This window comes from Carassius gibelio, chromosome A17, assembly GCF_023724105.1.
Source record: "Carassius gibelio isolate Cgi1373 ecotype wild population from Czech Republic chromosome A17, carGib1.2-hapl.c, whole genome shotgun sequence".
In the NCBI taxonomy this organism is placed as follows: Eukaryota; Metazoa; Chordata; class Actinopteri; order Cypriniformes; family Cyprinidae; genus Carassius; species Carassius gibelio.
In genome coordinates, this window is record NC_068387.1 from 24,901,581 (window position 1) to 24,929,047 (window position 27,467).

A 27,467-nucleotide genomic window follows, 5' to 3' on the forward strand; every position below is an offset into this window, starting at 1 on the left:
CCCGTCTTTCATAATTGCACGACCTCTGAAAAATCAAAAGCATTGCTTTTTAAATGACTTGAGAAAGTTATAAATAAATAGGAACTGCCTTGTGACCTTGTAGATAATTGCTGTTGAAAGCGACGCGGAATGCAATCTACGATTCATTGAACGGTTGGATAAAGGGTAAAGAGTGAACTGATTTGAACTGCCACCCGTCAGGGTCACATAAGCTTTGCCTCTTTCCCAAAGGTTAATTTTGCATATTGCGGTGCTGACGGTCCTGCTCTTTATGCATGGAAACGATATGACTCGGGCGCAGTTTGATAGTGGTAAATGTCAGGCATTCAGGGAGTTGTAACAATGAATCGCATCCTCAAATAATCCCTGGAAGAAATAAAAAACCTTTTTCATATAACAAATGTTTGTAATGGTCGCTGGAAGAGAAGCCTTGGCTTCCATCAGGGAAGTCTTTATAGGAGCGATAGATGTCGGTCTGTACAGTATCTCAGCTCTTAAAGCGAGCGTTTAGATCATTCCTGATATCCAGGGAGGTAAGAAGAGGCCGACCGTTCCCAGCAGGCACACGATGATGAACATCCACAGAAAGATCCGGTCAAACACCATTGCCACGTATTTCCAGTCCTCCTTGACCTGTCCAAAAGCAAACACACAGTGTGGATCTACCTTTTGTCAGAATTTCAACTTTCGCAACTTGTTTTCTATAAATTATGTTTTATTTTTGTATCTCACAATTACTTGTTTTTATTGGTTTATGTATTTATTACTTTATTTTTCATACATGTGACTTGATACCTTACAATTGCATTGTGTGGCAGGTTATTTTAGTTTTATATTCACATCTTATTTAATATTTTTATTTTTACTGATTTTGTTATGTGTCCTTTTCACTGTAATTGTATTTTTCACAACTACAACTTGATAATTCACACTGTAACTTTATGAAGATAAAGTCATAATTCTAAAATTCATAATTATGACATAAATGTGAAAATTGTGAGATAAATAGGTGTAACTATGATGCAAGTAATAAATGTGAAAATAAATGCAACCTGCATTGTCATAATGTTGTTTTTTATTCTCATAATTTTGAGTTTGAATATCAGTTTCTTTTTTTCATCTCAATTTTAAACTTTTATTTTCTTATAATTTGAATTATGTAATAATTTTTACTAAGTATGACATGATTTTAACTTTTCTAATAATTTTTTATTGCATATCTACTTTATCTCATAATTGTGACTTAGTATATCACAAATAGTTTTATCTCAATTTTGACATCATAATTTGATTTATGTAACAATTTCAATTTATCTCATAAATAAATTGACTTTAATCTCAAATATAACTTCAGAATTTAAATTTTTTTGTCTCATAATTATCTTTTTATGTCATAATTATTACTTAAAATGTCATAATTTTGACTAGCATCTGAACTTTTTTTATTACATTTCTACTTTTTATCTCATAATTATGACTCGGTTAAATGTTATACATTTGTATTATCTCATAATTTAGATTTTTATAATTTATGTAATATTTCCACTTATCTAATGATTATGACTTCTGTGTCATTTTTTTGACTTTTTATGTCATATTTACAAATTGAATGTCATCATTAATGGTTTACCGATTTTCTTTCTTCCTATTTTGGAATTGAGTTGATATAATCCCTGAACAATGGGGTGAATGTTTGCGTCACTCACTGAGAAGTCTTCATCCTCAGCACGCAGGTGATCAGCGATGTACCGAACCCCGTCCAGAGCTCGTTGGACACACGGTGAGAAGGTCAGACTGTGGTCTGACATGAGATATGTAAGCTTTGCTGGATGCTGGTTCATCACATGTCCCAACTGCTGGAGTAAAGGCTGCGAGTCGGACAGATGCAGAGGCCTGGCAGATGGGGGCGAGATGGACGTTGATATTCCCATCCCTAACACGAACTCCATGTCCTGAGAGTTCAGCCCGTCCACATCCGTCTCCTGCTGAAGCCAGCTTTTGGACGTGCTGGGGTTGGCCGTATTGCGGCGTTTCTGATCAGGTTCCGGGCGTCTCATGAAGAGCCAGCGGGGAATGAGGTCCAGGAACACCGAACGGACCCAGCGGGGCATTTTATGTGTGCTTGGTGAACGATGGTGCACGTTAAGCACAAAAACAGTAATGACTATAGAGAGGGTGACGAAGATCATAGTGAAGAGCAGGTACTCTCCAATCAGTGGAATGACTAGAGACGTCGAGGGAATGATTTCGGTGATGAGCAACAGGAAAACTGTGAGGGAAAGGAGGACGGAAATGCACAAGGTGATCTTCTCTCCACAGTCTGACGGCAGGTAGAACACCAACACGGTCAAACACGAAATGAGCAAGCAGGGAATGATGAGGTTGATGGTGTAGAACAGAGGCAGACGGCGGATGATGAAGAAGTAGGTGATGTCCGGGTAGATCTCATGACAGCAGTCGTATTTCTTTGTGTTGTAGGTTCCCACGGCATTGACGATGGCCCACTCGCCGCTCTCCCAGTAGTCCTTCAGGTCCACGGTGCTCTCGATCTGCTCCAGGTCAATCTTGGCCTTGTCGTAGGTCCAGGAGCCGAACTTCATCTTGCAGTTTTGTTGGTCGAATGGGAAGAAGGTGACGTCAATGCTGCAGGAGCTCTTGTAGATGGCTGGAGGAACCCAACTCACTTTTCCTGTGTGGAACAGGTGGGCTTTGGTCATGTGGGTCACCGCAAACTCACCATCTGCACTGTAGACAAAACCACATGAGGTTACAGAACCATTCAATAATTAAGGTTCGGCAAGATTTTTTAATGGTTTTGTTGAAGTAACTTAAGCTAAGCATACACTGTGTGATTTCAGCAATGTTTTTGTTAAATACCAACTCTCACTCTGAGTATATTGCATGTGATGTAAAGCCAAAGGTCAGGATTTATGTTTTCACACTATATGGTCTGATCGTTGAGCTGCAACTTCACCACTCACACTATGCGAGAGAAATAAAAACATGTGACCTCCTGAGTGCAGAACTATGTCACCACGGTTTTGTTTCTGTTTTCACACAGGTGCAGCGAGCGTGAAAACACTTGAGTTTAGGACGGTTGGTTTGTTGCTTCGTTTGAACTGTGTGATACTTTCATGAGGGGTGACCAAAATTCAGACAAGTCAGAAATTAATCTGACCATCGGGAGAGGCTCATCACCTCTTGTTTCCCCTCGTACACTGCACGTCAAAAAGATGTACATCAAAACTGAAATTTTGTCTTAATCAGAAATCACCAGTGATGGGAATAACGGCGTTATAAATAACGGCGTTACTAACGGCATTACTTTTTCCAGTAACGAGTAATCTAATTGATTACTCTTCTCATCTTAATAACGCCGTTACCGTTACTGCCAAAAAATGCGGCGCGTTATTATAACTGATGATGAAGCTGTTCTTTTTTTTCATCAGACCAACTAGATCTCTGAGCGAGAGGCAAATACTTTTTTTTTTTACTGTTCTTCCTTGGTTAGTGGGCAGAGCACGAGACAAGCGCATAAATGCTGACGATTGGCTGAGGTAGAGTAAAATTTCATTGTAAGCCAATCAGAGGTAGAGTTGGGCGGGTTTTCGAAAGCACGCATAGTAGTGATGGGAATTCGGCTCTTTTGACTCAGCTCACTGAAAAGAGCCGGCTCTTTGGCTCACAAACGGCTCTTTAAATGACTTTGACTATAATATTTCCATTTTTATTACATAATTATTTAATTTCTATAGGCTAAATTTGAAAAAATAGAGTCGGCTCTTCAGATATGCGAGCCAGCTCCCGAAGTTCAACTAAAAGAGCCGGCTCTTAGAGTCGGCTCATTCGCGAATCGCGAACGACTCATCAAAAGCTCATTCGCGAACGAGTCGATCCATCATCACTAACGCTCATTCGCGAACGATCCATCATCACTAACGCTCATTCGCGAACGACCCATCATCACTAACGCTCATGAATTACGAACAACCCATCATAACTCATAGTCGGACAGGACAGGACACACAAGGAACAACACAAGCCAGTCAGTCAACGAGAGACAGGTATGGCGACGAGCCCAAATAATCCAACAGTAGCCTTCTCTAAATAGAAGTATACATTACTTTTTCCTTCAAGAAATTAAAGAAACAATAAAAGGAAATATCAAAAGTTCCCAAAAATCTATCGTGTTATTTGCATTGATCCACTATATAAACATAATATCTACATACATGGCATTTGATTGGAGGCTAGTCTCACTTCAGATGTGTGTACAATGTTTCATGTTTCTGTTAATAATGTATTGTATTAAGTGTCCATTTCATTATACTATTCAGATTTATCATAAATAATTGAACATGCACATGTATTTTAAGTTCCTTTAAAGAGGGGTAGAGGTGGGGTCACATTTGAGCATTTTAGGGGTGCTCCGATCATGATCGGCTGATCGTTAATGCGCATCTCGTCAGTAAAGCCGTTATTTAATCAGCGGTTAATTCCATCAGGTGCGTGATTTCACACAGAGCAGCTGTTACTACACAGAGCCGTTGTTAACTGACGAGATGCGCATAACGATCGGCCGATCACGATCGGAGCACCCCTAGAGCATTTAAAATTAAATTTTACTTGAAAGTAACGCAATAGTTACTTTCTTAAGTAACTAGTTACTTTTAAAATTTGTAACTGAGTAACTAATTTAGTTACTTTTTGGAAGAAGTAACTAGTAACTGTAACTAATTACTTTTTAAAAGTAACTTGCCCAACACTGGAAATCACACATTGTATGCATAGCTTTAAGGGTGGATTTGCAAGGATGCAAGGATGCATTTTTCATAATTTCTCATAATTATGACTTTATCTCATAATTATAACGTATGTCATAATTTTGACTTTGAATCTCAATTATGACATTATTTCAACATTTTGCATCATCATTTTGACTTTGTATGTCATAGTTATGACTTACTATGTCAGAATTGTGATTGTTTTATCTCATTATTATGACTTCATCTCAATTATGATTTGGTCTCATAATTTTGAACTTTTTTCTTATAGTTATGATTTAGTGTCTCATAATTATTACTTTGTATGGCATAATTCTTATTTTTTAATCACGTATGACCTAGCATGTCATAATTTCCACCTTTTGTCTCATAATTATAGTTTTTTTATCACATAGTTATGACTTAGTGTGTTGTAATTTTAACATGTTAATATCATGAATGCAACATCAAAATTTGTAATTAGTAATTTTTTTTTCATATGTGGTGAAAATTGACATTTATTTTATAATATTGTAGAATATTATATATTTAAAAAATCCCTAAAAATATTTAGGCACAGCTGGATTTTTAACAGCCATTACTCCATTCTTAAGAAATAATTATATATATATATATTTTCTTTTTCACACACACACACGCACGCATGCACGCACGCACGCACACACACACACACACACACACACACAAATTAACTGACTTTATAAATGGATCTCAGAACGTATGAACCTTTTCTGTAAAAAATATGGATGAATTATAGGAAGTGTCTTTGATGTTTCTGGGCTACAAACTTTATTCATGCCTCTAGGAAGATGTTCCATGACAATTGCATTAATTACTTCAAATATCTACAGCACTTTCCGTTTTGTGCTCCAGGTATCTGATGATGCAAGAGGACCTCAATTTCTCATTTGTGGAGATCAAATATGCCTCCTAGATAAAGACAGACCGTGTGTTTCTGAAAATAGACGAGTCATTTGACATTTTATTAAGAGATTAAAACATGCACCTTTTTTTTTAATCAGCTACAGCAGCACTTAACATCTCATTTCACACCACGTCTGCTTGATTTCACATATTAATGTTACAGAAACCCCAGAGCACTGGATCTATGGCCTTCAGATATTAATAGAGCCATTAAGACTTGGACTGCCCTCTTTCTTCCATAATCTAAACAGGACACTGTGTTAGTTTAATCATAGCCTTTAATGTCCAAATAGACAGGACCACCTTGACCAAATATTACTGCAAATGTCATGTGTGACACAACCTTTTTAGAAATATACATCAATACTCACTTATTGTATAAGACAATATCAGGCACCCAAATCATCTCTGACGGGACTCTAATAGACGTCACATTATCAAATTCAGATGGATTCCAGCGCAGTTTATAATCATTCCATTCCTGCAGGGATCAGATGTCAAAAAGTCACATTTGGTCATATATAGTAATTATATATGGAAAATTAAAAATATATATTACATGTATACAATCTGGTAAATGATATATGAACAAAACCCTCTGTAAAAAAACTGTTGGTGTACTGTATGTAAGCGCTACTGATGTTACCCTTGAGGTTTAATCATCATTTTATAATGTATATGGTACAATCATTGAAAAAAAAATTCACCATATGGTTATCTGAATGGTTCGTGAATTATATAAGTTGAGCTTTGACTTGTCAATAGATCAATACAATTAAATATAGAGACTGGTACCTGTTTCAGCCAAACGTTTGTTGTCATCATTTGATTTTTCTCATCCTGTAGTTTATCAGAGGAGGAAGCAAGTATTAAAAATATATAAATTTGGTCTGGTAAATAAATAATTCCAACAGATTTACATTAAAGGAGGGATTCAAGCAAAAATGAATGCATTCAAGATGATTTATTGCACTGATGCTTTCAATTTAAATTTGTCTTCCACTCTATTATACCAGGACAGCATCAAAAACATGCAAAATATCAACTTACCACATCAATAAGCTGGGCAATCGACAGGCCAAATTTGACGATAACAACATCACTGATGTTCCGCACCGGTCTGGACCACTTATTATATCCGATGAAGAGTTTTTTAAAGAGTTTGTCTTCTGCATATGCATGCTTCCAGCCGTCTGAGAATACTGCTAGAGATATTTAAAAACAAATAGAGAGTTTCTGACAGGTCTTGATAATGCAGCTTTAATCTACTCTGTGCCATTGCAACTTTCAGAGACAAATCCATACACATTTTTCTACAGTTTGACATGTCTATATATGTAAAACCTTATGCAATATGATACATAATATGCTTCTCAGTCTTAGAGTCCCGGAGTTGGTCTGCAATTAATGTATTCTTTATAATTTGTTCAGATTTGTATTTATGTCAGGCATACTGTAGTAAAAGCTGTTTTAGCTATTTTCAACCTCTGAATATTTTCTTTCAACTTCCACGTTCTCTGCTATTTGAGGTTATGGATGATTTTCATGATATGACTTTATATGCAAAGTCCCTCTGGGAAATAATTATAATAGTAATAATATTTTCCTGGCAACTGAGATATATAGACTAAACTTACAATTGCTAGAAAAAATCTGAATTGTGAAAAAAATTACCTTTTATTTTATTTCATAGTATATGTAGTGTTTATATCATGTAATTCTGCCTTTTTTCTCAGAATTGAAATTAAAAAAGTCAGAACTGTGAGATGGAAGTTTGTTTGCACCATGGGAAAAAGTTGTCGCAGTAAAGTTGTTTTAGTGTTTGAGATTTTGGAAGAAATGTTTAATTCAAAATAAATACATGAATAAAATACACATTTTATGTGAAATACAATGCATATTTGTTCAGTAGAAATTATGCAGGGAACAGAGATACATTTAAAACACAATTCTCTTGTAATTTGACGAACTTCCAGTTCAAGTCCCACTCACTTCCGATTTTATCCGAATACAGACAGTGATAGTAGTGATACAGACTGACTCCGCTGCACACCCCTAGTGACATCTGATTAATTCAGCACTGTAACTGATTACAAAGTGTCTGATAAATGTTTTGGAAATGGAAGATGTACAGCACTGAATAGGTCACAGGTGAGGTCACTGACACTAACTGAGTTATAGCTGGGTAAAATAAGAGCCGCCTCCTCACTGTAATTACTGTTTGTTCCTTAATCACTTATGTCAGCTCTAATTAATGCAGCCGTCCAGTGATTTTTGATGTATTTTCTTAGAGGGTGGAAACTTCAGATTAGAAGGATGAGTGGAGTCACACTGGAACAGCAGCCAATAAAATGCAAAAACACAAGTGTTATGAAGTGAGGTAAAAAATAAATAAATAAGAGAACGCTTCTATTGTGCATTCTTTTTCAGTTGAATACATAAATTTATATTAATGTCAGAATGTCGATTTTATTTAAGAGTATTCCAAAGAGCTTTAATGCAATGCTGTCCGAGACTTTTAGATACCACTATAATGTACTGTATATGGACTTAATTTAACATCAAAATATGACATGTAATAGACTTTAGTGCAAAAAAGCATGATTGCATGATATTAATATGCATCTCAAGTATCTGATCCACTGATATATTAAGATAAAAACTCTAAACTTTTTGATTATACTTTGCATGACACTACAAGTGTTTCATACACAAATACAGCTGATTTGAACTGAATAATTCGATTTCCACAATTCCATAAAATGTAGTTTAACTAATTGAAAAGAACTGTGCACTTACCAGGTTTAACGTGTTCCACAAAAATGAACAACAGCGACAGATTCTTCAAAATTAATTTGAAATGATACATATCTGTATGCAGAAGTCTAGAAGACAGTCATGATTGTTGCAGTGCTGCCTTGGCTCTCTGAGACTCTCTGAGCGCGCGGCTCTGACGGACTGTGAGCCAATGATAAAGCTGTGCGTCTCCATCGAGGATCAGTGGGAGGGGTTTACATTGTGAAATAAGTCTTCAGTTTGGTACTATAAAGGACCAAACTCTCAAAAATGAAATGATTCACTTTTAAAAAATACATAAATAAATACATATTTGCATGATACGATTTGTTTTGGGATTAGCCAATCAACGAAAAGCACCGCCTACTTTGAGTTGAGTGACATTCGAGAACAACGAATTAATAGGCTAGATTATTATTTAATCAAATATAGCTAAATAAACCGGGGAAATGAATTAATGACTTATTAAATAATTTTTTATGCTTTACATATAATTGCTGTATTTTTATTATACGTATGTTTTTAATGGTTTTTATGGTGTTGGGATTTTAAAAATATTACTTAAAAAAGCATGTTTTTAGTCAATAAAGGATTTCTGTAAATACAGCAAAATAAATAGATATATTTAATTTTTAATTTAAATTATAATTTGACTAAATTGTTATGCGTTATATACATGTATGTTTATTATTTTCAGTATGAATAATATTATAAATATTAAATAAATTATATATAATATAATTTATTTAATATTTATATATAAATATATATTAAATATATATATATATATATATATATATATATATATATATATATATATATATATATATATATATATATATATATATACTTCATTTAATATTTATAATATTATTAATACTGAAATATAATAAAAATACATCATAAACACACACACACACACACACACACACACACACACACACACACACACACACACACACACACACACACACACACACACACACACACATATATATACATATGGGTAAACGCGCCAACTGATCATAGAGCCAACTGCCTGCCTTTCAGCCAATCAGGTAAGAGTATTTGACGAACGTGAAGGCAACGCGATTAATATTCATTAGCTATTACTTTGCACGTCACAGTGGGGTTTATAAACTGTAGCAGAGTCATGTTTAAGTAGTTGAATATAACTGGTGCAGCGGTCTCCTTGCGTCCAGACATCATTCAGAATCTGCACATCAGGTAAACATAAAACTTCACCGAACTCAACTTTATGACACTGCGCAATGAACTCTGTACTGCAAATTCTGAATGTTTTTGTCCTGAAGTAGCAAGCAATTATAAAGTTCCGTAATACTTTCTGCCCTGTATTTCTTTTTTTGACCAGAGACTTGTTAGTTTTGAATAAAGGAAATTAAAACTAGTTTCCAATGAAGAAGGCAGTGTTGTTTAGTTTGTGGGGTGGTGTTGTTACTCCTCATCTCACCCAGACTTTTCAGAAGTTTGAAGACACTGCTGGTATTTCAGGGTGAGTTTTATTGGTTCGTTTGTTTATTTCTTAAAATATTTTATATAAAATAATAAATAATACTTTATGCATTATAAATATTCTGTTTGTTTATGTTGTATTTATAATAATAAAAAAATAATTTGTTATATGTTATATTACAACATATATATATATTTTTTTTTTTTGCCTTTTCAGTGTATGTGTGTGTGTATATCAATTATTATTCTTTTTTTACATTTAATATATTTAATTTCCTGTTAAAATAGCAGTTCAAGGGTATGTGTTTTGCTTTAGGGGTTTCATAAAGAATGTGATTGCAAAACTTGGCAGTGAGAATGCACTGTATCGCTTGGAGAAAGGAAAAGTCACTCTAACTCAGGTCATTTTCATTCATTCATAAAATGTGTTCATGCATATGACATTGACAGATTGTATACAGTCTGCTTTAGTGCAACAACAATATTTTCTTCTGTATCACTGGTTTCACATGTCAGATGATTCCTGAGTTTGAAGCTGAGTGTCAGAAGGTAGCGGCCGATCAGGGACTGTCTTTACCTGCACAGTTCTCAGCTCAGAAGCTTTTCAGTGACGTTGGGCAGGTAGAATTCAATAAGTCGGTTCTTGATGCTGCAGCTGTCCTCCGTCATCATGGTATGTTGCTTTCACATTGTGACTTGAGTGGGTTTAAATAAACCTTTTATCTTTTTCTCAAAGGAATTGTTGATTTATATCTTAAAGAAATAGTTCATCCAAAAATGAAAATTAGCTGATACTTTACAAACCCTCTGGCTATCCAAGATGTAGCATTCCATCACTTGTTCAACAATGGATCCTTTGCATTGAATGGGTGTCATCAGAATGAGAGTCCAAACAGCTGATAAAAACATCTCAATAATCCACATCACTCCAGTCCATTAGTTAATGTCTAGTGAAGTGAGTCCATAATCCTTAATTATGCTGCTTCTAGTGAAAAAGTCCATCACCTGTTGTCCTCTCACATCAAAATCCACCAACATATTTATTAAGAGCTGTTTTGGACAGTTTTCACTTTAACCAGTGCTTGATCTGTGCAGATTTCTCTCCTGATTCAGACTAGATTACTTTTTTTTTTTGTAGTCAGAGGCAATGGTTTAAAGTTGAAAACGTCCAAAAGATTGATTAGTTTCTTATAAACATGCAGCTTTTTATTTCACTAGTCATTACGTGGTGTGGATTACTTGTAGATGTTTTTATCAGATGATTGGACTCTCATTCTGACAGCAAACTCATCTACATCTGGGGTTGTCTGAGGGGTGTATCAATTCTCAGCAAATAAAACATTTTTGGGTGCATTTTTCCTTTAAGGAATTGCAACCTGTGTCCTTGCCAATATCTGGGTGGATGACACTGATCAGAGAGACGGCGTCGCTAGGATTCTCTCTGTATTAGAGAGCCGCTTCGACCTGGTTGTGCGATCTTGCTATGCTGGTGTCAGAATCCCAGAGCCAGACATCTTTACCAGTGCCCTTGAGAAACTTGCAGTTAAACCTCAAGAAGTAAGTGCAGTAAATCATTTCAGAAGCTCACCGATTGGAATTTGACAGCAGATTCAAAAGCTGTAACCAAATGCTCTTATAATTTTTCTTGATTAAGGCAGTCTGGCTGGATGTGGATGAGGAAAGTGTCAAGGCAGCTGAAGTTTTGGGAATGACGGCTGTTCATGTCAAGGACATCACTGAGGCTCTTAAGGAAATCCAGAAGCTTACAGGAATCGAGGTGAGGATTTCTGACCTTTTACCACATAATTCCAAGATTGCATCGATACACTTTAAAAAATTATTGCAATGTTAATATTGAAAGACTAAAGAAATGCTATCTGTTAATAGTTTAACAGCAAGTTCCCTTACTATATATATATATATATAGAGAGAGAGAGAGAGAGAGAAAAACAGTACTAAATCTAAAAAATACTTAAATTTACAGTTGCTGGAAGACTTTACAGTGAAAAAACATAACTTGAATTCCCTGTGACATTTGTCATTTAATGGTTTTAACTGTAACAGGTCCCCAGTGATCTCCAGCCACCCTCTTGTGATCCTGAAAAGGTCTCTCATGGATATGTGAATATTAAGGTAATTTATAATGCTTATCTCTGTTTTACTTGTGCCTGAGTTCACTGGCAGTGTGTTATTGATAGAAAGGGTCATTAAGAGTATATTCTTCTGGTTTTCAGCCTGGCGTGAGGATCCACTATGTGGAGTTGGGAGACGGACCTCCTGTTCTTATGTGCCATGGCTTCCCTGAGATTTGGTTTTCCTGGAGATTTCAGGTGAGGAACGTCAACTCTTTCAGCTGATGCAGCTGAAATACAAGCGTTTGAAGGTAGTGAGATTATTGTGATCATCCAAAACGGTGATTCATGATGAGTTTTCACTAATATATCTTTGAATACGGCTCCAAGGGATTGGTAATAATATAAGTCGCTTCTGATAATGAAAACATGTATTGACGCTTGTAACACACTGTGATGATGCAAGTTATATTACATAATCTTACAACCCTTTTTTGTATTTTTCTTTTTTTTTATTGAATGTATATTTTTAACTCTTTACTCTGTTTTATCACCTTAGCATTACATTACAGAAAAATGGTTAATGTGGCTGTGTGAGTGTTTCTAACAGAGAATTTTACATCTTTTTCTCTTCTGACCATCATAACTGATCCCTCTATATTTGTTCCTCTTTTGGCAAGACTTAGAAATATTAACATGGTTTTTCGTTTGGAATTTGAGCGAATGGGAGTGCAAAAAATGATTAGTTGTAGTTTGCATTTACCACAATTGATGTACCCAAATATTACGACTTGTGCATCTGAGAACCCTGGAAATGTGAAAAGATTTTACAGTGTAATGCATTTTTATTTTTATTTTTCAATCACTTTCTGAGGCACTTTACTATTATTTCTCATATTTGGAATTAGAGGTTTGAACTGTTTTTGTGTTTTGTTTCTCTTCAGATTCCAGCTTTGGCTGATGCTGGATTTAGGGTTCTGGCTCTTGACATGAAAGGCTACGGTGACTCCACTTCTCCAGCAGGTCCGTTATTATTAAATACATTATAAACATGCTTTGTCTTTTTCTTCAGTTTTTTTTTTTTTTTTTACATTTACATGTTTTTATTCAAAGCGATTAAATAAAGAGGAACAAAAGCAAAGAGGAACAAAAGCACTTCATCAACGAGGCAACAATATGCATATTATACAATACCAGGTTTGTTTTACAGCTAGATTAGGAAGCAAGCTAGAGAAGAGGAGAATTCGAAATAAATTTTTCGTGATTGTGTAAGTGCATTGGTTTAAGAGTGGTTAAATGCTTGCAAAAGAGGTCTTCATCTGCTTCATGAAAGATATGATTGCTTCATCAGTTTGGTTGGATGTTGAGTTGCAGCTCGTTCAACCAGAGGTTTTGGCCAGTGGCTTTTTGCATTGTTGTGAAAACGCAAGAAGGTCTACGCAGCTTATTCTGTGGCCTCGGTGTGAATGCATTTAGTCTCTAATGAAAATTCACACAAGCTATTTTCTACTCTATGCATACTATAAAAACATATTAAAAATCTAAGTACACTTGGAGGTACATCACAATATGGCATAAAAATATCTGTCTACTTCCGTTTTGACACTACTTTCAACACTGCACTTGTTAAAAGTAGTGTTAGTTGACTTTCAAAAAAATAAAAGAAAGTTAAAAATGGCCTTAACCTTTTTTTAATTGCGTGCTATGATCAAGATACAGTAAATAAACCGCTCCGGCTGGAAACTGTATTGCTGTATTGCTTTAATAAGATAAGCAGTTATGTGGAATAGGTTATTTCAGCTAAAGAAACATTTATACATTTTGAAAACAGCTTTTTTGTTTGTTTTGTATCCTTTGACGTCAGCTATGTTTTTAAGATGATCAACATTAACTTTCATCAGTGTTGGTAAGTGTTCAGAACAGGATGCTTTGATTTTGTTTGCAGTCGCAATAAAGCTTAAAAGGTGTTTTCAGGTCTATAAATTATACTTGAGTCAATGCATGAGTGAGAGATCCTAAAAACTGCTTCCGAGAGTTTGTTTTTAACGTGTGCGTGCGCTACTTGCTCAAATGTCATGCTTTAGCTTTAAAAGCAGCATGAATTTCTAGGTAACTGGAATAAATGCCTGGAGGGATTCTAGCTCTCCAGTTCCTCTGTGATCATCATGATGAGAATGAAAATGAGAAGCACTGCTCATTAGCATGTGCGTCAGGTCACTTCTGTGATGGGAACTTATTTTTTTTGTGTGGGAAGTTTACATAAAGAACTGTGTGGAGTGACAGTGTATTATTGAACAATATGGTACGAGAGGCTGTGCTGTTTTTTGAATATGTTTTCAATATAGCATGTTATCAAATCCCTATCGCTTTTACAAAATGGTTACAATGCAATGTAAATATTAACATTGAGATTTTTTGATTAAGCATTTTATCAAATGTCCTTATGCTAAATGATGTGATACCTGTTAATTAAGGTTTACAATTATGGTTTATTGTTGCTACTATTAAACCGCCCTGCATCACATTTGCTGAATGAAAGCCAATACATGTTTCTTATGAATATTGGGGTGCTTCAAACATGAGTTAGATGAGTTCTGCAACATTATGCTTTACTGAATCCAAACAGTGATAGAAAATTATAGATTTAAAATAAAGCTTATTTTGTAAAGTTATTAAAAATAATAAATTAAGTATTTAAGCATTTTCCACTTTTTCCGAATTGTAAATCAAAATAGATTGTGAATGCTTCATTTTAAGACACATTTGACTCATTTTGATATGTGCATTAAAGCTGATACATTATATTGTATTGTGTATTGCTATTATTGCCATGTGAAAAGTACAGAACATAGACTAAGCTCTGTTTCATTCCCATTTGTTTGTGCAGACACTGAGGAGTACTCTCAAGAACAGATCATGCTGGTAAGGAAGACTAATCCATGTACATTTATAGCAAAACTGAAGTTTTGTTGCACAAAACTTATCATTTTGTCTCTTTCTTTTGCCTTTTAGGATCTAGTGACATTTTTGGATAAAATGGTAAGTATAGTTTTTACTTTAACACATGCATGTAATTACAGGAAGGCTGATTTATGCTATTATATAATATTGAAAATCAAGAAAAAGGGCTGATAGATTAACCTCTGTCTTGTTAAACATAGGGTTGGTACTTCAGAACCGGTTCTTCTTATTATGAATGGGTTTGCTTTACAAAAATACTGGAACTGAATGATTTTCATAATGTTTCATTAGATGTTTTTGGAGCATCTGAATGCTTCCACATTGTAGACAGAACAAAGTACTCAAATATACTACACACTAGCAATGGTATTAATCTGGTTTGGTCTTGTCTGAATGTAGAGATCTTGACGTTCATTATCAGACCACTGATCTCTTTCTGCTCTTTTGCACGTCTCAAAATAGGACCGTGTGTTAAACTGAAAGAATGTACAGAAGCTAAATGCAACTAAAAAAAAAAAATGTAGAAGAGCAGTTCCCCTTTTTTCAAGCCATTTCATATGACTGCAGTGCTCTGCTGTTTTTTCAAAACTTTTTCCAGGCTATCAGGACATGCCATCATTATGGCAAGTTGTTTAGTATGATAAAAAAGTTATCTCTGTTGTGATTCTCATTAGTACTTCTGCTTGGGTGAATGTGTTAAGTCGGCCTCCGAGCATCACACAACCATGTTTGGCAACAGAACTGAGAGGCCCAGACCTCATAAAACGGATGAGGGACTGTTTTTGAAAGTCAGTTCAACCATGTTTAGTTAGTCCACACCACAGTTAGACCAGCAGATTCTGCGATGCAGATAACACATGATTTGCTTTTGTTTAGTAGAATAAAACACAGGAGTGTTGCAACCGTTAAGTGCATTTGTTTTACCAGTCTGGACCAGATTAGGTGAACGTGTTTTAGCTCAACTGATTTATATGATTCGTGTCTCTTTTGGCGTGTTATATGTCAGTGATATGCAGTGAGATTTCTTCCTGTAGGCCTCATGATGTACATTCATCAAAGTGTCTTGAGGTGGTGGCCTTGGTCTTTCAAAATATGATGCTTTATGACTTCTGACTGTTAATATGAAAGGTTATGCTATGTGTTAGTTTAACTATTATCACAATATTTTTGGCAGCACAGTTGCTATATTCAGCTTTTGTGCAGCCTCTCAAATTGTTTGTTTGGAAAGAAATGACATTTTTAGTCATCCAGTGTGCTTTTTTTTTTTCTTTTGTTGTGGTGGACCATGCAGCTCTTTGATGAGCTCTTTGGAACTTTATGATTGAGAAAGAATTGTATTACTGACTGCAGCTGACAAGCCTGGAAGTGCACTATGTAGTATGTGAATGAATGCCCCCTACTAACTATACTATATATAACTTGGCTGTAATGATACATAGTGGAGTGGCTGGTTCTGTTTTCTTTCAATTTTATCATGGTAATGCTTCTGTGCACAATGTAAATTATTTACCGATTCTGGTGCATGGTTTTTATGCTTAACTAAGAAAAATACTATTAACAATATAAAAAAAATAAAGAAAAAAAATTATGAAATGAGTCGACAAACATAAAAGAATAAAAGAAAAGTTGATGCACTCAAATTACTAACTGGAAAAAAAAGAAACCAAAATTTAAATAAAAATAAATGAAACCTAAATAGTAATATAATAAATAATAAGAGAGAAAAAATAAATATATATATCTCAGTACAGACCAAAAGTTTGGAAACATTACTATTTTTAATGTTTTTGAAAGAAGTTTCTTTTGCTCATCAAGCCTGTATATATATATGTGTGTGTGTGTGTGTGTGTGTGTGTGTGTGTGTGTTTGTGTGTGTACATTTTTATATATATATATATATATATATATATATATATATATATATATATATATATATATATATATATATATATATATATAGTACTACCCTATAGTTTTCTTTTGATTTTGGACTGAAATATGATTTTTCATGACATGAAATTGTCTTGTGAAATTCAGGTAGTTGTAGTTTTGGTGCTTGGTTTATTTGTTTATCGCCTTTAGCTTTTTGAATCTGGAGGAAAAATAATTGAAAATAAGAGCTTAATAATAATTATGAAAGTACATGCACATTACATAAAAAAAAAAAAACATTAATCCTAATATAGTATGCATTATTACTGAGGTTTCTTGTGGATTTGGACTGAATTATGATTTCCCATGTCATGATATATTCACCCAACTGCAGTGTGTTCATTAATGCACAGATGTGTTTATGATGTGGTCTTTCTGCTCTGCAGGGCATTCCTCAGGTCACTCTGGTGGGTCATGACTGGGGCGGTTCTCTGGTGTGGAACATGGCACAGTTTCATCCTGAGCGAGTGAGGTACTGCGTTTCAGTGAGAAACACTAACAGAATGATTCAGGAGTGCCATGAGTGTTGCATGTCCTCATATTGTTATGCACAGTGCACAGAAATACACACTTTTTCTTCCCATGCTAATCATTTAGTTTGAATCAATCATGCAGGGCCGTGGCGTCTCTCAACACACCCCTTTTTCCTGTGGATCCAAAAACAAATCCAATGGAGAGACTCAAGGCCGTGCCCATCTTTGATTACCAGATATACTTTCAGAAGCCTGTGAGTGGTCATCAATATCAAATTAAGTTGGATATATATATTTATAAATACAAAAAAGTTATCTGGTAATATTATTTAATAGACCTTAGCTAACATGAACTAACAGTAAATTAGTTGTATTTTTATTATTGATTAATTTATGATTTATTTGTGCTATTTTTATTGTTATATCAGGGTGTCGCAGAGGCTGAACTGGAGAAAAACCTTGAGCGATCCTTCAAACTGATGTTCAATGCAAGTAATGAAACTGTAAGTTTCTGAGTTTCAGTGAGCGTTTATCTTGACCATGTCTGCCAGTATATTTACACTATATTCCATGTTTTCTAAAGCATTATGATCGCTTTCTGTCAGCTGTATTTTTTTACGTGTTAAATGATTCATTAAATAGAGGTTAGTGGTCACTCGTGTGTATTATGAAGTGTGTAATCATGCATGTATTTTAAAAAGTAGTTCAGTAAAGTAGTTATAATTCATGTTGCACCAGCAAGCATCTGGACTGAGCACGATCCGGTGCACCTCATCTGAAGTGACACAGTTATCTGTTAGATATTTACATTGCTTATCGCCGGCATCAGATGGAGATCACAAAGGCGAGGCATGTGCGGTTGGTGCTAAATGACCCGGCATCATAATGAGGGCCACTTAAAGGGCTCCCATCCGGGACTCTGATCCTGGACTAATGAATCACTAATGGCAGGCCGGCCATCGTTCAGGCTCAGGTAGCCACACGATGCATCTTAATGAGTGTTGAAGCAGACGGAGATCTCCAGACACAACCCCCTTCTGCTGCACCACGTACCACCGATAAAACCAGGAAATCACCCTGGAGGAGGGAGACACAGATTACATTCACACGCATCAATGCCATTTATCTAACGAAGAACCGCTTTGAGTATCTATAACACTGAGTATTTTAAACATGTATTTCCTCTTTTGATGGTTTCTAGGGTGTTGTTATTGATGTTGTTGGTGATATTCTAGTCTTATTATATGAACAAACACACTCCGAATACATTAGCAGCTGCAGTATTGTTAATTACGGAAGTTATAAGCGGCCATGCTTTATATATTTTTTTCCTTTTTGTTTTCTCGTTATAACGACTTAATTTTCTCGTTATCTCGACATAACGAAAGTCGTTTTCTCGTTATAACGACTTATTTTTCTCGTTATCTCGACATAACGAAGTTCGTTTTCTCGTTATAACGACATGACAGTTTTACTGTTGCTATAGTAACGAACTCAACTTTGACAGGCATCTGATGGACAAGCATGCAGGCGCTCTTACTGTAGCCTATATTTCAGCAAATTTAGCTTCGCCTAGGTAATGACGTCTACAATACTGTATATAAATAAAGGCTGATCAATCACTGTTGATTTCTCCAGAGACAGTACAACAAACGTTTTGTTTTTGTAATTAACATGTTTAAATGGCAACACCGCGCCATTAGAGTTGCTTGGATTAAACTCACTTTTCATTTTCCCTTTATTTGAAATAAAATTATATATAATTTGTAATTTGTAGTAGGCTAGTCATTATATGATGTAGCAGATATCATGTGTGTTACAAGCTTCTGTTTGAAAAGAGCGTCCATGTGTATGTGTAGTGTGTGTGTGTGTGTTTGTGTGTAGAAAAAAACTATTATAACATTATAGAACAAAACTGAATTAAATTAGCCTATGGATTTTACATATACATCACATTTCTCATTAATATGGTTAACAATAAAGATTAGTAATAAGGAAAAGAAGCACATCAGCCTACATCGTTAAATCCCGTCCTACTGTAGATAAACAGAATACAGTGGCGTCAACCTTGGTTTTGATAAGCAGTTATTTTATGACACAGAACGCGTTGGTGAAACTCATGCATCTAGCAGGAACTTAATACACAAAATATTCATATTGATTCAAGCATTTAACATTTATGAATTAATTAAATGTCAGTAATGAAGACTGCACAAATTATAGCGATCACGAGGAAGGTCCGCGTACAGTAAAGTGGATAGTGTTATATTCAGGTCTATAGTGCCACCTGCTGGTGCAGTTTTGTAACTTCTTAGAGAAAACTAAGTCGTTATAACGAGAAAACGAACTTCGTTATGTCGAGAAAACGAACTTCGTTATGTCGAGAAAACGAGAAAATGAAGTCGTTATAACGAGAAAACGAACTTCGTTATGTCGAGATAACGAGAAAATTAAGTCGTTATAACGAGAAAACAAGAAGAAAAAATATTATAATGCATGGCCGCTTAGAACTTCCGTAGTTAATTGAAATGAAGCATAAATATTAGATGAAAGCCTAAACTTTAAAGAAATTGCAACGCGAAATTTCACAATTTTGTTTAAGATGAATCACTAAAATGATTAAAAATGAAATAAAAATAAAAAACACAAATATAAAAAATTATAAATGTACATAAAATTACTTAAATTAAAAGAAAAACTGAAAATATAAAGATATGCTATTAATTATCATTATTAAAAATGATGAAACATATGAATTAACATGAAAACTAAAATTATAGTGTTTATAAATATTTTGAGTTCAAATTTTATTTTTAATTTTATTTTTAGTTGCAGTTAGTTGCCTAGGCAATTTCTAAAACTACTAAAACTGAAATATTTAAATATTTTAAAAATAATTTTTTTGAAATAAACAGAAATATTCAAAATGTATAAAATTACTAAAACTTAAACTAAAATTGAAACAATAACTGAAAAAACATAAAATTTAAAATATTAAATAAAATTAAGAAATACCTACAAATTTAGTATTCATTAATATTTTGAATAAGATTTAAATTTTATATTTTTAGTTTTATATTATATGGCTAGACACCATTAGGCATTATTTCTATTTAATTTTTGTTTAAGTTGAAACTGAAATAAAATTCTAGATAAAAAGAAATAGTAAAAAACAAATGAATAAAAATTACAAAACTAAAATTTAAATGGAAAACCTTTAAATGTACAAATAAAAGCTCATTTAAAATATTAATAAATAGTGTGTAAATAACACTTCAATAATACTGGCAACCACCTAAAACATCTTCTCTATAATCTGCAGAAACCATTTCCTAGCACCGCTGGAGTCTGCCAGAGAGGTAAGAAAGTTCATCATATGTGTTTTTATTATTTGATGAACAATGGGAGAGGATTAGCATTAGCTTCTGTTATGCAGTCAGCTTCTGATTGAGTTCAGTGTTTCTGTATTGAGAAATGAATGCATGTTTAATCGGAGTTGCACTCGAGAAGAACGGTACAAACTGTTCATGCACCGAGCCTCACAAAGACTGCACTGTCCTTATGGTTTTTCTTCTCTGCTCTTTTGTTTATCAGGTGGATTATTTGTGGGGTCACCTGAAGATCCGCCCCGCAGTGCTATTCTGAGCGAGTCTGCGCTGCAGTATTACGTTCAGCAGTACACCAAGAGTGGCTTCAGGTACACTGAGCAATCAGTCCAAAATGTGCTTCATATTAATGTGTGTGTTCATAAGCAAAATTTGATTTAATTAAGTACAGCAGGACATGTTGGTTGTCAGACAGCATTTTCTACTTTAATAACTTCATAGTAAATCTCGTTAACCCCCCCCCCCCAAAAAAAAGAATAAATATATATATATATATATATATATATATTTAGAAAAAAAAAATATTGAAGAATTTAAGAACCATTTAGAATTTTTTAAGATGTTACATTTTTAGGATTTTATGTTTTGTGCATTTTCAGAATTCTAAATGGTTCTTAAATTCTTCAAAGACTCATACAACATATATGTGCATAAATGAGTAGCATGGATTTGGATCGAAACAGGATCTTTTTTTTATGGTGCATATTTAGTATTTAATATGTGCTATTCATTTGCTACTTTTCTTTTTTATTCTTCACGTATAGAGCAGTTATATTTGCTATTGTGTTTATATATTTTATGAGTACTAAGGACTATTTTTATATTCTTGTGATCTATTCTTCCACCGTATGAAGGAAATCATATGTTTTGAAATGCCACAGTGTTTATGTGAGCTAAGATAATGAATGCACACTCATGCACATGACATGGATGACTTGTTGTCACTGAGGGTCTGGTTTTGTCCCAGGGGTCCTCTGAACTGGTATCGTAACGGGGAGAGGAACTGGCTGTGGATGTGTTCCAGGCCGAGGGGCAAGGCAAGTGTCCTCACCATGAATGCTGTTAATTGATGCTGTTAATTCATTCTGCAAATGCTATTCAAACTTGATACTAAAATAACACTTTTGTGACTTTATTTTCAAAAAGCTAATATGTTACACAATGTGTCTTAAGAAACTGACTTTTAAAAAATGCAATAATTTCATAAGACTTTCAAAACTAATTTGGTCAGTTGAAAGTAGATGAATTACAATGCTTCTGCCGTCACAGATCATGATGCCAGCTTTAATGGTGACCGCAGGAAAGGACCCTGTTCTTCTGCCAGCTTTTGCCACAGGCATGGAGAACCTGGTGAGACAGCAACTCTGTTATTCTTCCATTATGTTAATGCTGCATTCAGATCATGTTATAATTACCATAATTAAGAACTGGAGTTATTCACGTCCTCCGACTCAAAGATTTATGGAAGCTTATTTACAGCATGGAATAAAAAATAAAACGCATCTCACAAAATACTGGGTATTTTTTTTTTCGTAAGCGTTAACATCAGAACTCTAGGAATTCTTTTGAAGTCATAATTTTGAAATATAAACTCAGAATTCTTTTTTATTTAGTTTATGTCTCACAGTTCTGATTTTATATCATGCAACTTATATCTCAATTTATTTATATCTCAAAATTCTAATAAAAAAGTCTGAATCTGTAGCAGGAGTGTGTAAGCACAAAACATTAGTGTCTATGGTGAGTTTAGGGTTCTATCTTCTACAGCGTTTGTGTAATGTTGTGCTGTCCATGTGAGCTGTCTCGATGTCTTGTTTCGGTCTGAAGGTCCCCAACCTCACCAGAGGACACATTGAGGAGTGTGGCCACTGGACTCAGATGGAGAGGTAAGATTCTCTGGAAACCGGTGTGTGTGTGAGACCGTTTTTCCACTAAAAAATGATGCCACTTCCTGGATGACAGTGACTTTCAGGAACTGGCCTTTGTTCATTTTTACAAACACAATGGAAACCAGAATGATTCGTTACAGATATATTGACATTAAACTTAAACAAAAACGCATATAGCAACAGTTTACATGTTTGGATGGCTTTAAAATGACATGGTGTATCCTTAAATGTCAGCAAGGTATCAGGAATACATGGTTCCAATAAAATTGGAGAAAAAAAGTAATTGTCTGACCTTTTGTACTTTGGGTGACTGTTGTTATATTGGGAATGTAATAATTGATAGAATAAAAGGTTATTACGATGTTAGTTTAGCTGGATAAGATGCTCAGATAAAATAAAGTATAGAATTGTATTTATATTTATTTATATAAAGTAAATAATTAGTAATAAGTAATACATGAGTAAAATATTTAAATAAAATAATAAAAAAGTTAAACCGTAAAAAGCTTGCTTTTAATATTATATAAATTTATTAAAATTTACTAAAATAAAAAACTTAATTTAAAAAATGTATATATTATGCACAAAAAAATAAACACAACAAGAAATGACAAAAAAACTCCATATAATTACTAAAACTGATAAAAACGGATGATAACAAAACATAAAAATAAAACATTAATAAAAAATATTAACAAAATATATAATAGTATACCGGTATTAGTGGTACTAAAAACACTTTTTCAAACAAATCATGGTGCAAAAATTGGCTTAATTTTCCCTGTGCAAGAAATGTAATTTATCATATATATTTGTTTGAGATATATTTGGTTTATTGTTTCTTTTTTATTTGGATGAAAGACATGGACCCAGGCCCATGTTCAAATCTCTGAAATGTACATCAGCAACAAATTGCATCATGCTGAAAGCATTTTCAGGATATTATTCTCTGACAGACCACTGTTCATTGTCATTTATCAGCCTTTTAGAGCAGCAGCACGTGTTACCATTCAGCATTTCTTACGGAGAAGAGCGGTTTTAATGAAGGATTGCTCAGATCCAGGGTTTCCGTCATCACCAGCCAATCACATAAATAACAGAAACGTGACACAGACAGAAAGATCCAGAAACTTCAGTTGTTAACAGTGCTCCACATCATGTGCATATTGCAAAAATTAACTCCGTTTTTGCAAACTGCTTTACTAAAAATGACTCACAGTGTTGGCTGAAGGGTGAAATGTACATTACTTGTCCTTTAAAGTGTGAAGGATGGCCTGAAGCTGTTGGCAGATGATGTCAGATAAGTCCTAAATGGAAACCAAACCCACCTGATGTGTATCTCACACCACCAACATCTCTTTCCGTTCAGGTCATGGCGCATTTCAAAGCTTTATTCTGTTAAACCCGCTGTTTCAGTTAGAGCTATCAGATTTACTTGACATATAACGTTACTTGGCTTTGCAAAACTTGCCACCACAATCCTAAAGTGTCAGTGCACTGTAAAAAAATAGGCCTTTCTTCAGGCCTGTTCACACCAAGAACGACCACAATGAAGATATGGACCGAGTCCACACCGCAGCTATATTGATAAAGACACAGAGAAACCATGTCGTTGGAATCTCTATCAGAACAATTTTTTCCAGCTGATGAGCGATTAAAAACATCGACAGCCAATCAGAATCAATCCTGCTATAACGAGCTTGAGAATTTAAAGCGGCAGGTGAGCGTGTGCTTGGAATAAACAGATGGGCTAATATCTTTATAGACATCGTTCTTAGTGTAAACGGACCTTTACTCTATTTTTTTTTTCCCAGTGCAGATATAGAAACAATTTTTTATTATTATTATTATTATTATTATTATTATTATAGCTTTGTGTGTGTGTGTGTGTGTACTGTATATGTGTGTGTGTGTGTATATATATATATATATATATATATATATATATGAAGCCTTTTCTAGGACCGTAAAGATTTTTAAGATTTTTATAGAGATTTATATAATGGATATTTGATACACATTTTAATGATTTAACTTGAAAAACAAATTATGTATTTATAATTAAGTCAACCAAAATAGGGGTTATTATCTTTGAACTAAAATGAAAATCATAAATGTAATTGAAATAAAATAAGTAAATACACTTTATTTCTGCTATATATATATATATATATATATATATATATATATATATATATATATACACACTTTAAGAATAAACTTATTGTAAAGGAACAATTATTTTTCTTACCTCATTTTTCCAGAAAACAAGACTTAATATTTTATTTCATTTTACTTCTCAAATTAATGTATATTAGATGTTTGTACTAGAAAACAAGACAGAAAGATGTCATCTGTATGACAGTGGTTTCATGGTAATGTCCTTGTCGTGTGGTCAATGCTCCTCTAATGATCCGTCCCTCTATCAGAGCGGAGCGTGATTTTAACCGTCCTCTCCACACTGACCCGAGGGCGCTGTAACGCAGCCCCCGTGGCTGTAAATTATTTTAACGTCCCTTGACCTCCATCACCCTCTCCACCCTCCACTGAACTTGAGCAATCAATAGATGAACGCTGATATTCTGAAGCTGTCAGAAAACGCCTGGCTTCATTTTCCAAACAGGCCATGTGACGTGACCCCGTGACCCCATAAGACATTGACACCCTGTTGAGAGAACGATGCTTCTCTGAAATTACACCAGGGTCAGAGTGAATTTTTTTTTATCTCTTGTGACGCTGGTTTGTGGTTGCTACCTTTATAAGATGGGAAATGTGTTCACTGAAGCTTGCTAAATGTGATGAGATATATATATAGCATTCATGGTTTTGAAAAACCAAACACTGCTAAGTATTGAAGTTGAGTTTAAGTTCATCATCCTGCAGCATTTAAAGTCTTGTAGAGGTGCTTTACTAACAATGTAAAGCATGCAATATTAAAATGTTATTTAAAACTAAAAGATGCATTTCATTTTCATTTATTTTAAATCAAAGTACTAAAATAAATAAATACATTTCTAATTTAAAATGTCATCAAAAACGAGTAAAAAGTAACCCTGAAGTTGCTTCAGTCCAGTATGTGTTTATCTTGAAATATTACTGACAATTTAAATGTTATTCTTTAGTTTACTTGAACAAAATCAGAAAAGATTTCACAACAAAAAGGCACATGAACCATCAGCTGAAGGTGAACATTTATATAATGATACTAAATGGCCTTTTACTGCTAAAAAAGTAAAAACTATCAATCAGACGACAGAAAGCATGTAGTAGATTGTGTATAAAGTTTTTTATTAATTTTTTTTAGCAAAATGTAGATTATGATAATCAATATGAAGCCTTAGAGATGTGTTTATCCTTCATAATGCTAATGAATTGTTCAAATGAGCCATATTAATAGAAAGCATCACTAATTATTTTAATGTGGTAGTCATATGAGGTTATATCACATGATCAGATCAGTTCAATCTCTTCTCCTCTTCTCTCTTCAGGCCTGCAGAGCTCAATCAAATCCTCATCTCCTGGCTGAAGGAAACACACCAGAAAGCCTCGATCCCTGTTCATCCCAAGCTATGAGAGCATGATCTTGATTTAACTATCCATCCGCCAGCTAAAGCGCACTAATGTCCAGACTTGCTGATTGCATAATAATTTCAGTAGTCCAGTACTTTTCATATGAAGTCTTCTGTAATACACTGTAATAATGACGAACAGTTTTTTTAATGCAATGTCTATTTATACTGTGCAAAGAGCATCAGTATAAATATAGTATCTTCACATTTCACCTTTAGTACAATTATCTCTGTTTACATTTCCTGTGAACAGCATCTGTTACTGTTTGTAATCTGCCTTTTTAGTCGTTTTATTATGATTTTTTTTTAACGGCTTTGCTTTGCAAAAGATAACAAATAAATAATCATTTGAATTTTAATAAAGCAAATCATGACTGCTTTCTTAAAGAATCATCAATATTGATTGATATTGATATTTGTAACAAATATTAGCCAGATCTGTTACTCTAATTGGCAATGTGTGTGTGTACATACACTGAAAAATTATTTCTCATTTCATATCAGCACTTGTGTACACATCATCTGCTATCAATATATTTTATTAATGGTTCAGTGAGAATTTGTTTAAAAAATATTTGGAATAAAAAATTGAAATTCATCAAAAGTGACAGTAAAGACATTTAAAATGCTACAAAAGGTTTCTATTTAAAAATAAATGCTGTTCTTTGGAACATTCTATTAAAGAATCATTCAAATTAACATATTAGAACGATTTCTGAAGGATCATGTGACACTGAAGACTGGAGTAAAGATTCTGAAAAATTCAGGTTTGATCACAGGAATAATCGTACATTTTACAATATACTCAAATAGAAAACATATTTCACAGTTTTACTGTTTCTAATGTATTTTTCATCAAGTAAATGCAGCCTTGCTGAGCATATTTTTTTCAGTAATGCTCTAACAAAATTCAATAATTGTTTGATTTCCTCCTTTAATACATCAGTTTTTCATCATCAAACTATGAACTCTTGAAGCGTCCACTGTTAACTAGTCTGGTATTTCCCAAGGAGGAGCTGTGATTACAGTCATCACGTCTCGTCCTTAAGAACAGCAGCCGCTCTCTTTGAACTGAGATTGCTGTTTCATAATGTGTGTGGAGAGGAAGGCAGAGCAGCGCTAGAACCACTGCGACTGCTTCATTTCATTTTACATACAAAGGGGTCATTTTCTGCTTTAACAAGCGGCTCGCTGTTTTCTAAAGGGAC

The 27,467-nt window shown here is 34.2% G+C and overlaps 2 protein-coding genes across 2 annotated transcripts; one reads left to right on the forward strand and one right to left on the reverse strand.

Moving 5' to 3' along the window:
• Window positions 1-354: 354 nt before the first annotated feature.
• LOC128031810 (neuronal acetylcholine receptor subunit alpha-2-like) lies at window positions 355-8,651 on the reverse strand. Its single transcript, XM_052620259.1, has 6 exons — window positions 8,508-8,651; window positions 6,759-6,913; window positions 6,504-6,548; window positions 6,080-6,189; window positions 1,707-2,745; window positions 355-633 (listed from the first exon to the last, which is right to left on the reverse strand). Exons 1-6 carry the CDS (start codon window positions 8,575-8,577, stop codon window positions 508-510), a joined length of 1,545 nt encoding a protein of 514 aa, XP_052476219.1. The 5' UTR covers window positions 8,578-8,651; the 3' UTR covers window positions 355-507.
• A 949-nt stretch (window positions 8,652-9,600) lies between these two features.
• LOC128031809 (bifunctional epoxide hydrolase 2-like) lies at window positions 9,601-26,627 on the forward strand. The gene is made up of 20 exons (XM_052620257.1): window positions 9,601-9,731; window positions 9,877-10,017; window positions 10,294-10,378; window positions 10,494-10,650; window positions 11,344-11,534; window positions 11,632-11,754; window positions 12,042-12,110; window positions 12,212-12,307; window positions 12,994-13,072; window positions 14,937-14,971; window positions 15,062-15,088; window positions 17,329-17,414; window positions 17,558-17,669; window positions 17,844-17,918; window positions 20,738-20,774; window positions 21,010-21,112; window positions 21,769-21,838; window positions 22,071-22,151; window positions 22,629-22,687; window positions 26,179-26,627. The coding sequence occupies exons 2-20, from the start codon at window positions 9,920-9,922 to the stop codon at window positions 26,261-26,263; spliced, it is 1,668 nt and encodes a 555-aa protein (XP_052476217.1). The 5' UTR covers window positions 9,601-9,731; window positions 9,877-9,919; the 3' UTR covers window positions 26,264-26,627.
• Window positions 26,628-27,467: the final 840 nt, after the last annotated feature.

Coding starts and splice junctions, on each gene's coding strand:
- LOC128031810 (XM_052620259.1), bottom strand. CDS start 8,577: ATGTATCATTTCAAATTAATTTTGAAGAATCTGTCGCTGTTGTTCATT. Junction 6,549..6,758: donor TTGCCCAGCTTATTGATGTG/GTAAGTTGATAT, acceptor GATAAACTACAG/GATGAGAAAAATCAAATGAT. Junction 2,746..6,079: donor GATATTGTCTTATACAATAA/GTGAGTATTGAT, acceptor TTTTGTCTACAG/TGCAGATGGTGAGTTTGCGG.
- LOC128031809 (XM_052620257.1), top strand. CDS start 9,920: ATGAAGAAGGCAGTGTTGTTTAGTTTGTGGGGTGGTGTTGTTACTCCT. Junction 17,415..17,557: donor TTTCATCCTGAGCGAGTGAG/GTACTGCGTTTC, acceptor TCAATCATGCAG/GGCCGTGGCGTCTCTCAACA. Junction 22,152..22,628: donor CCACAGGCATGGAGAACCTG/GTGAGACAGCAA, acceptor TTCGGTCTGAAG/GTCCCCAACCTCACCAGAGG.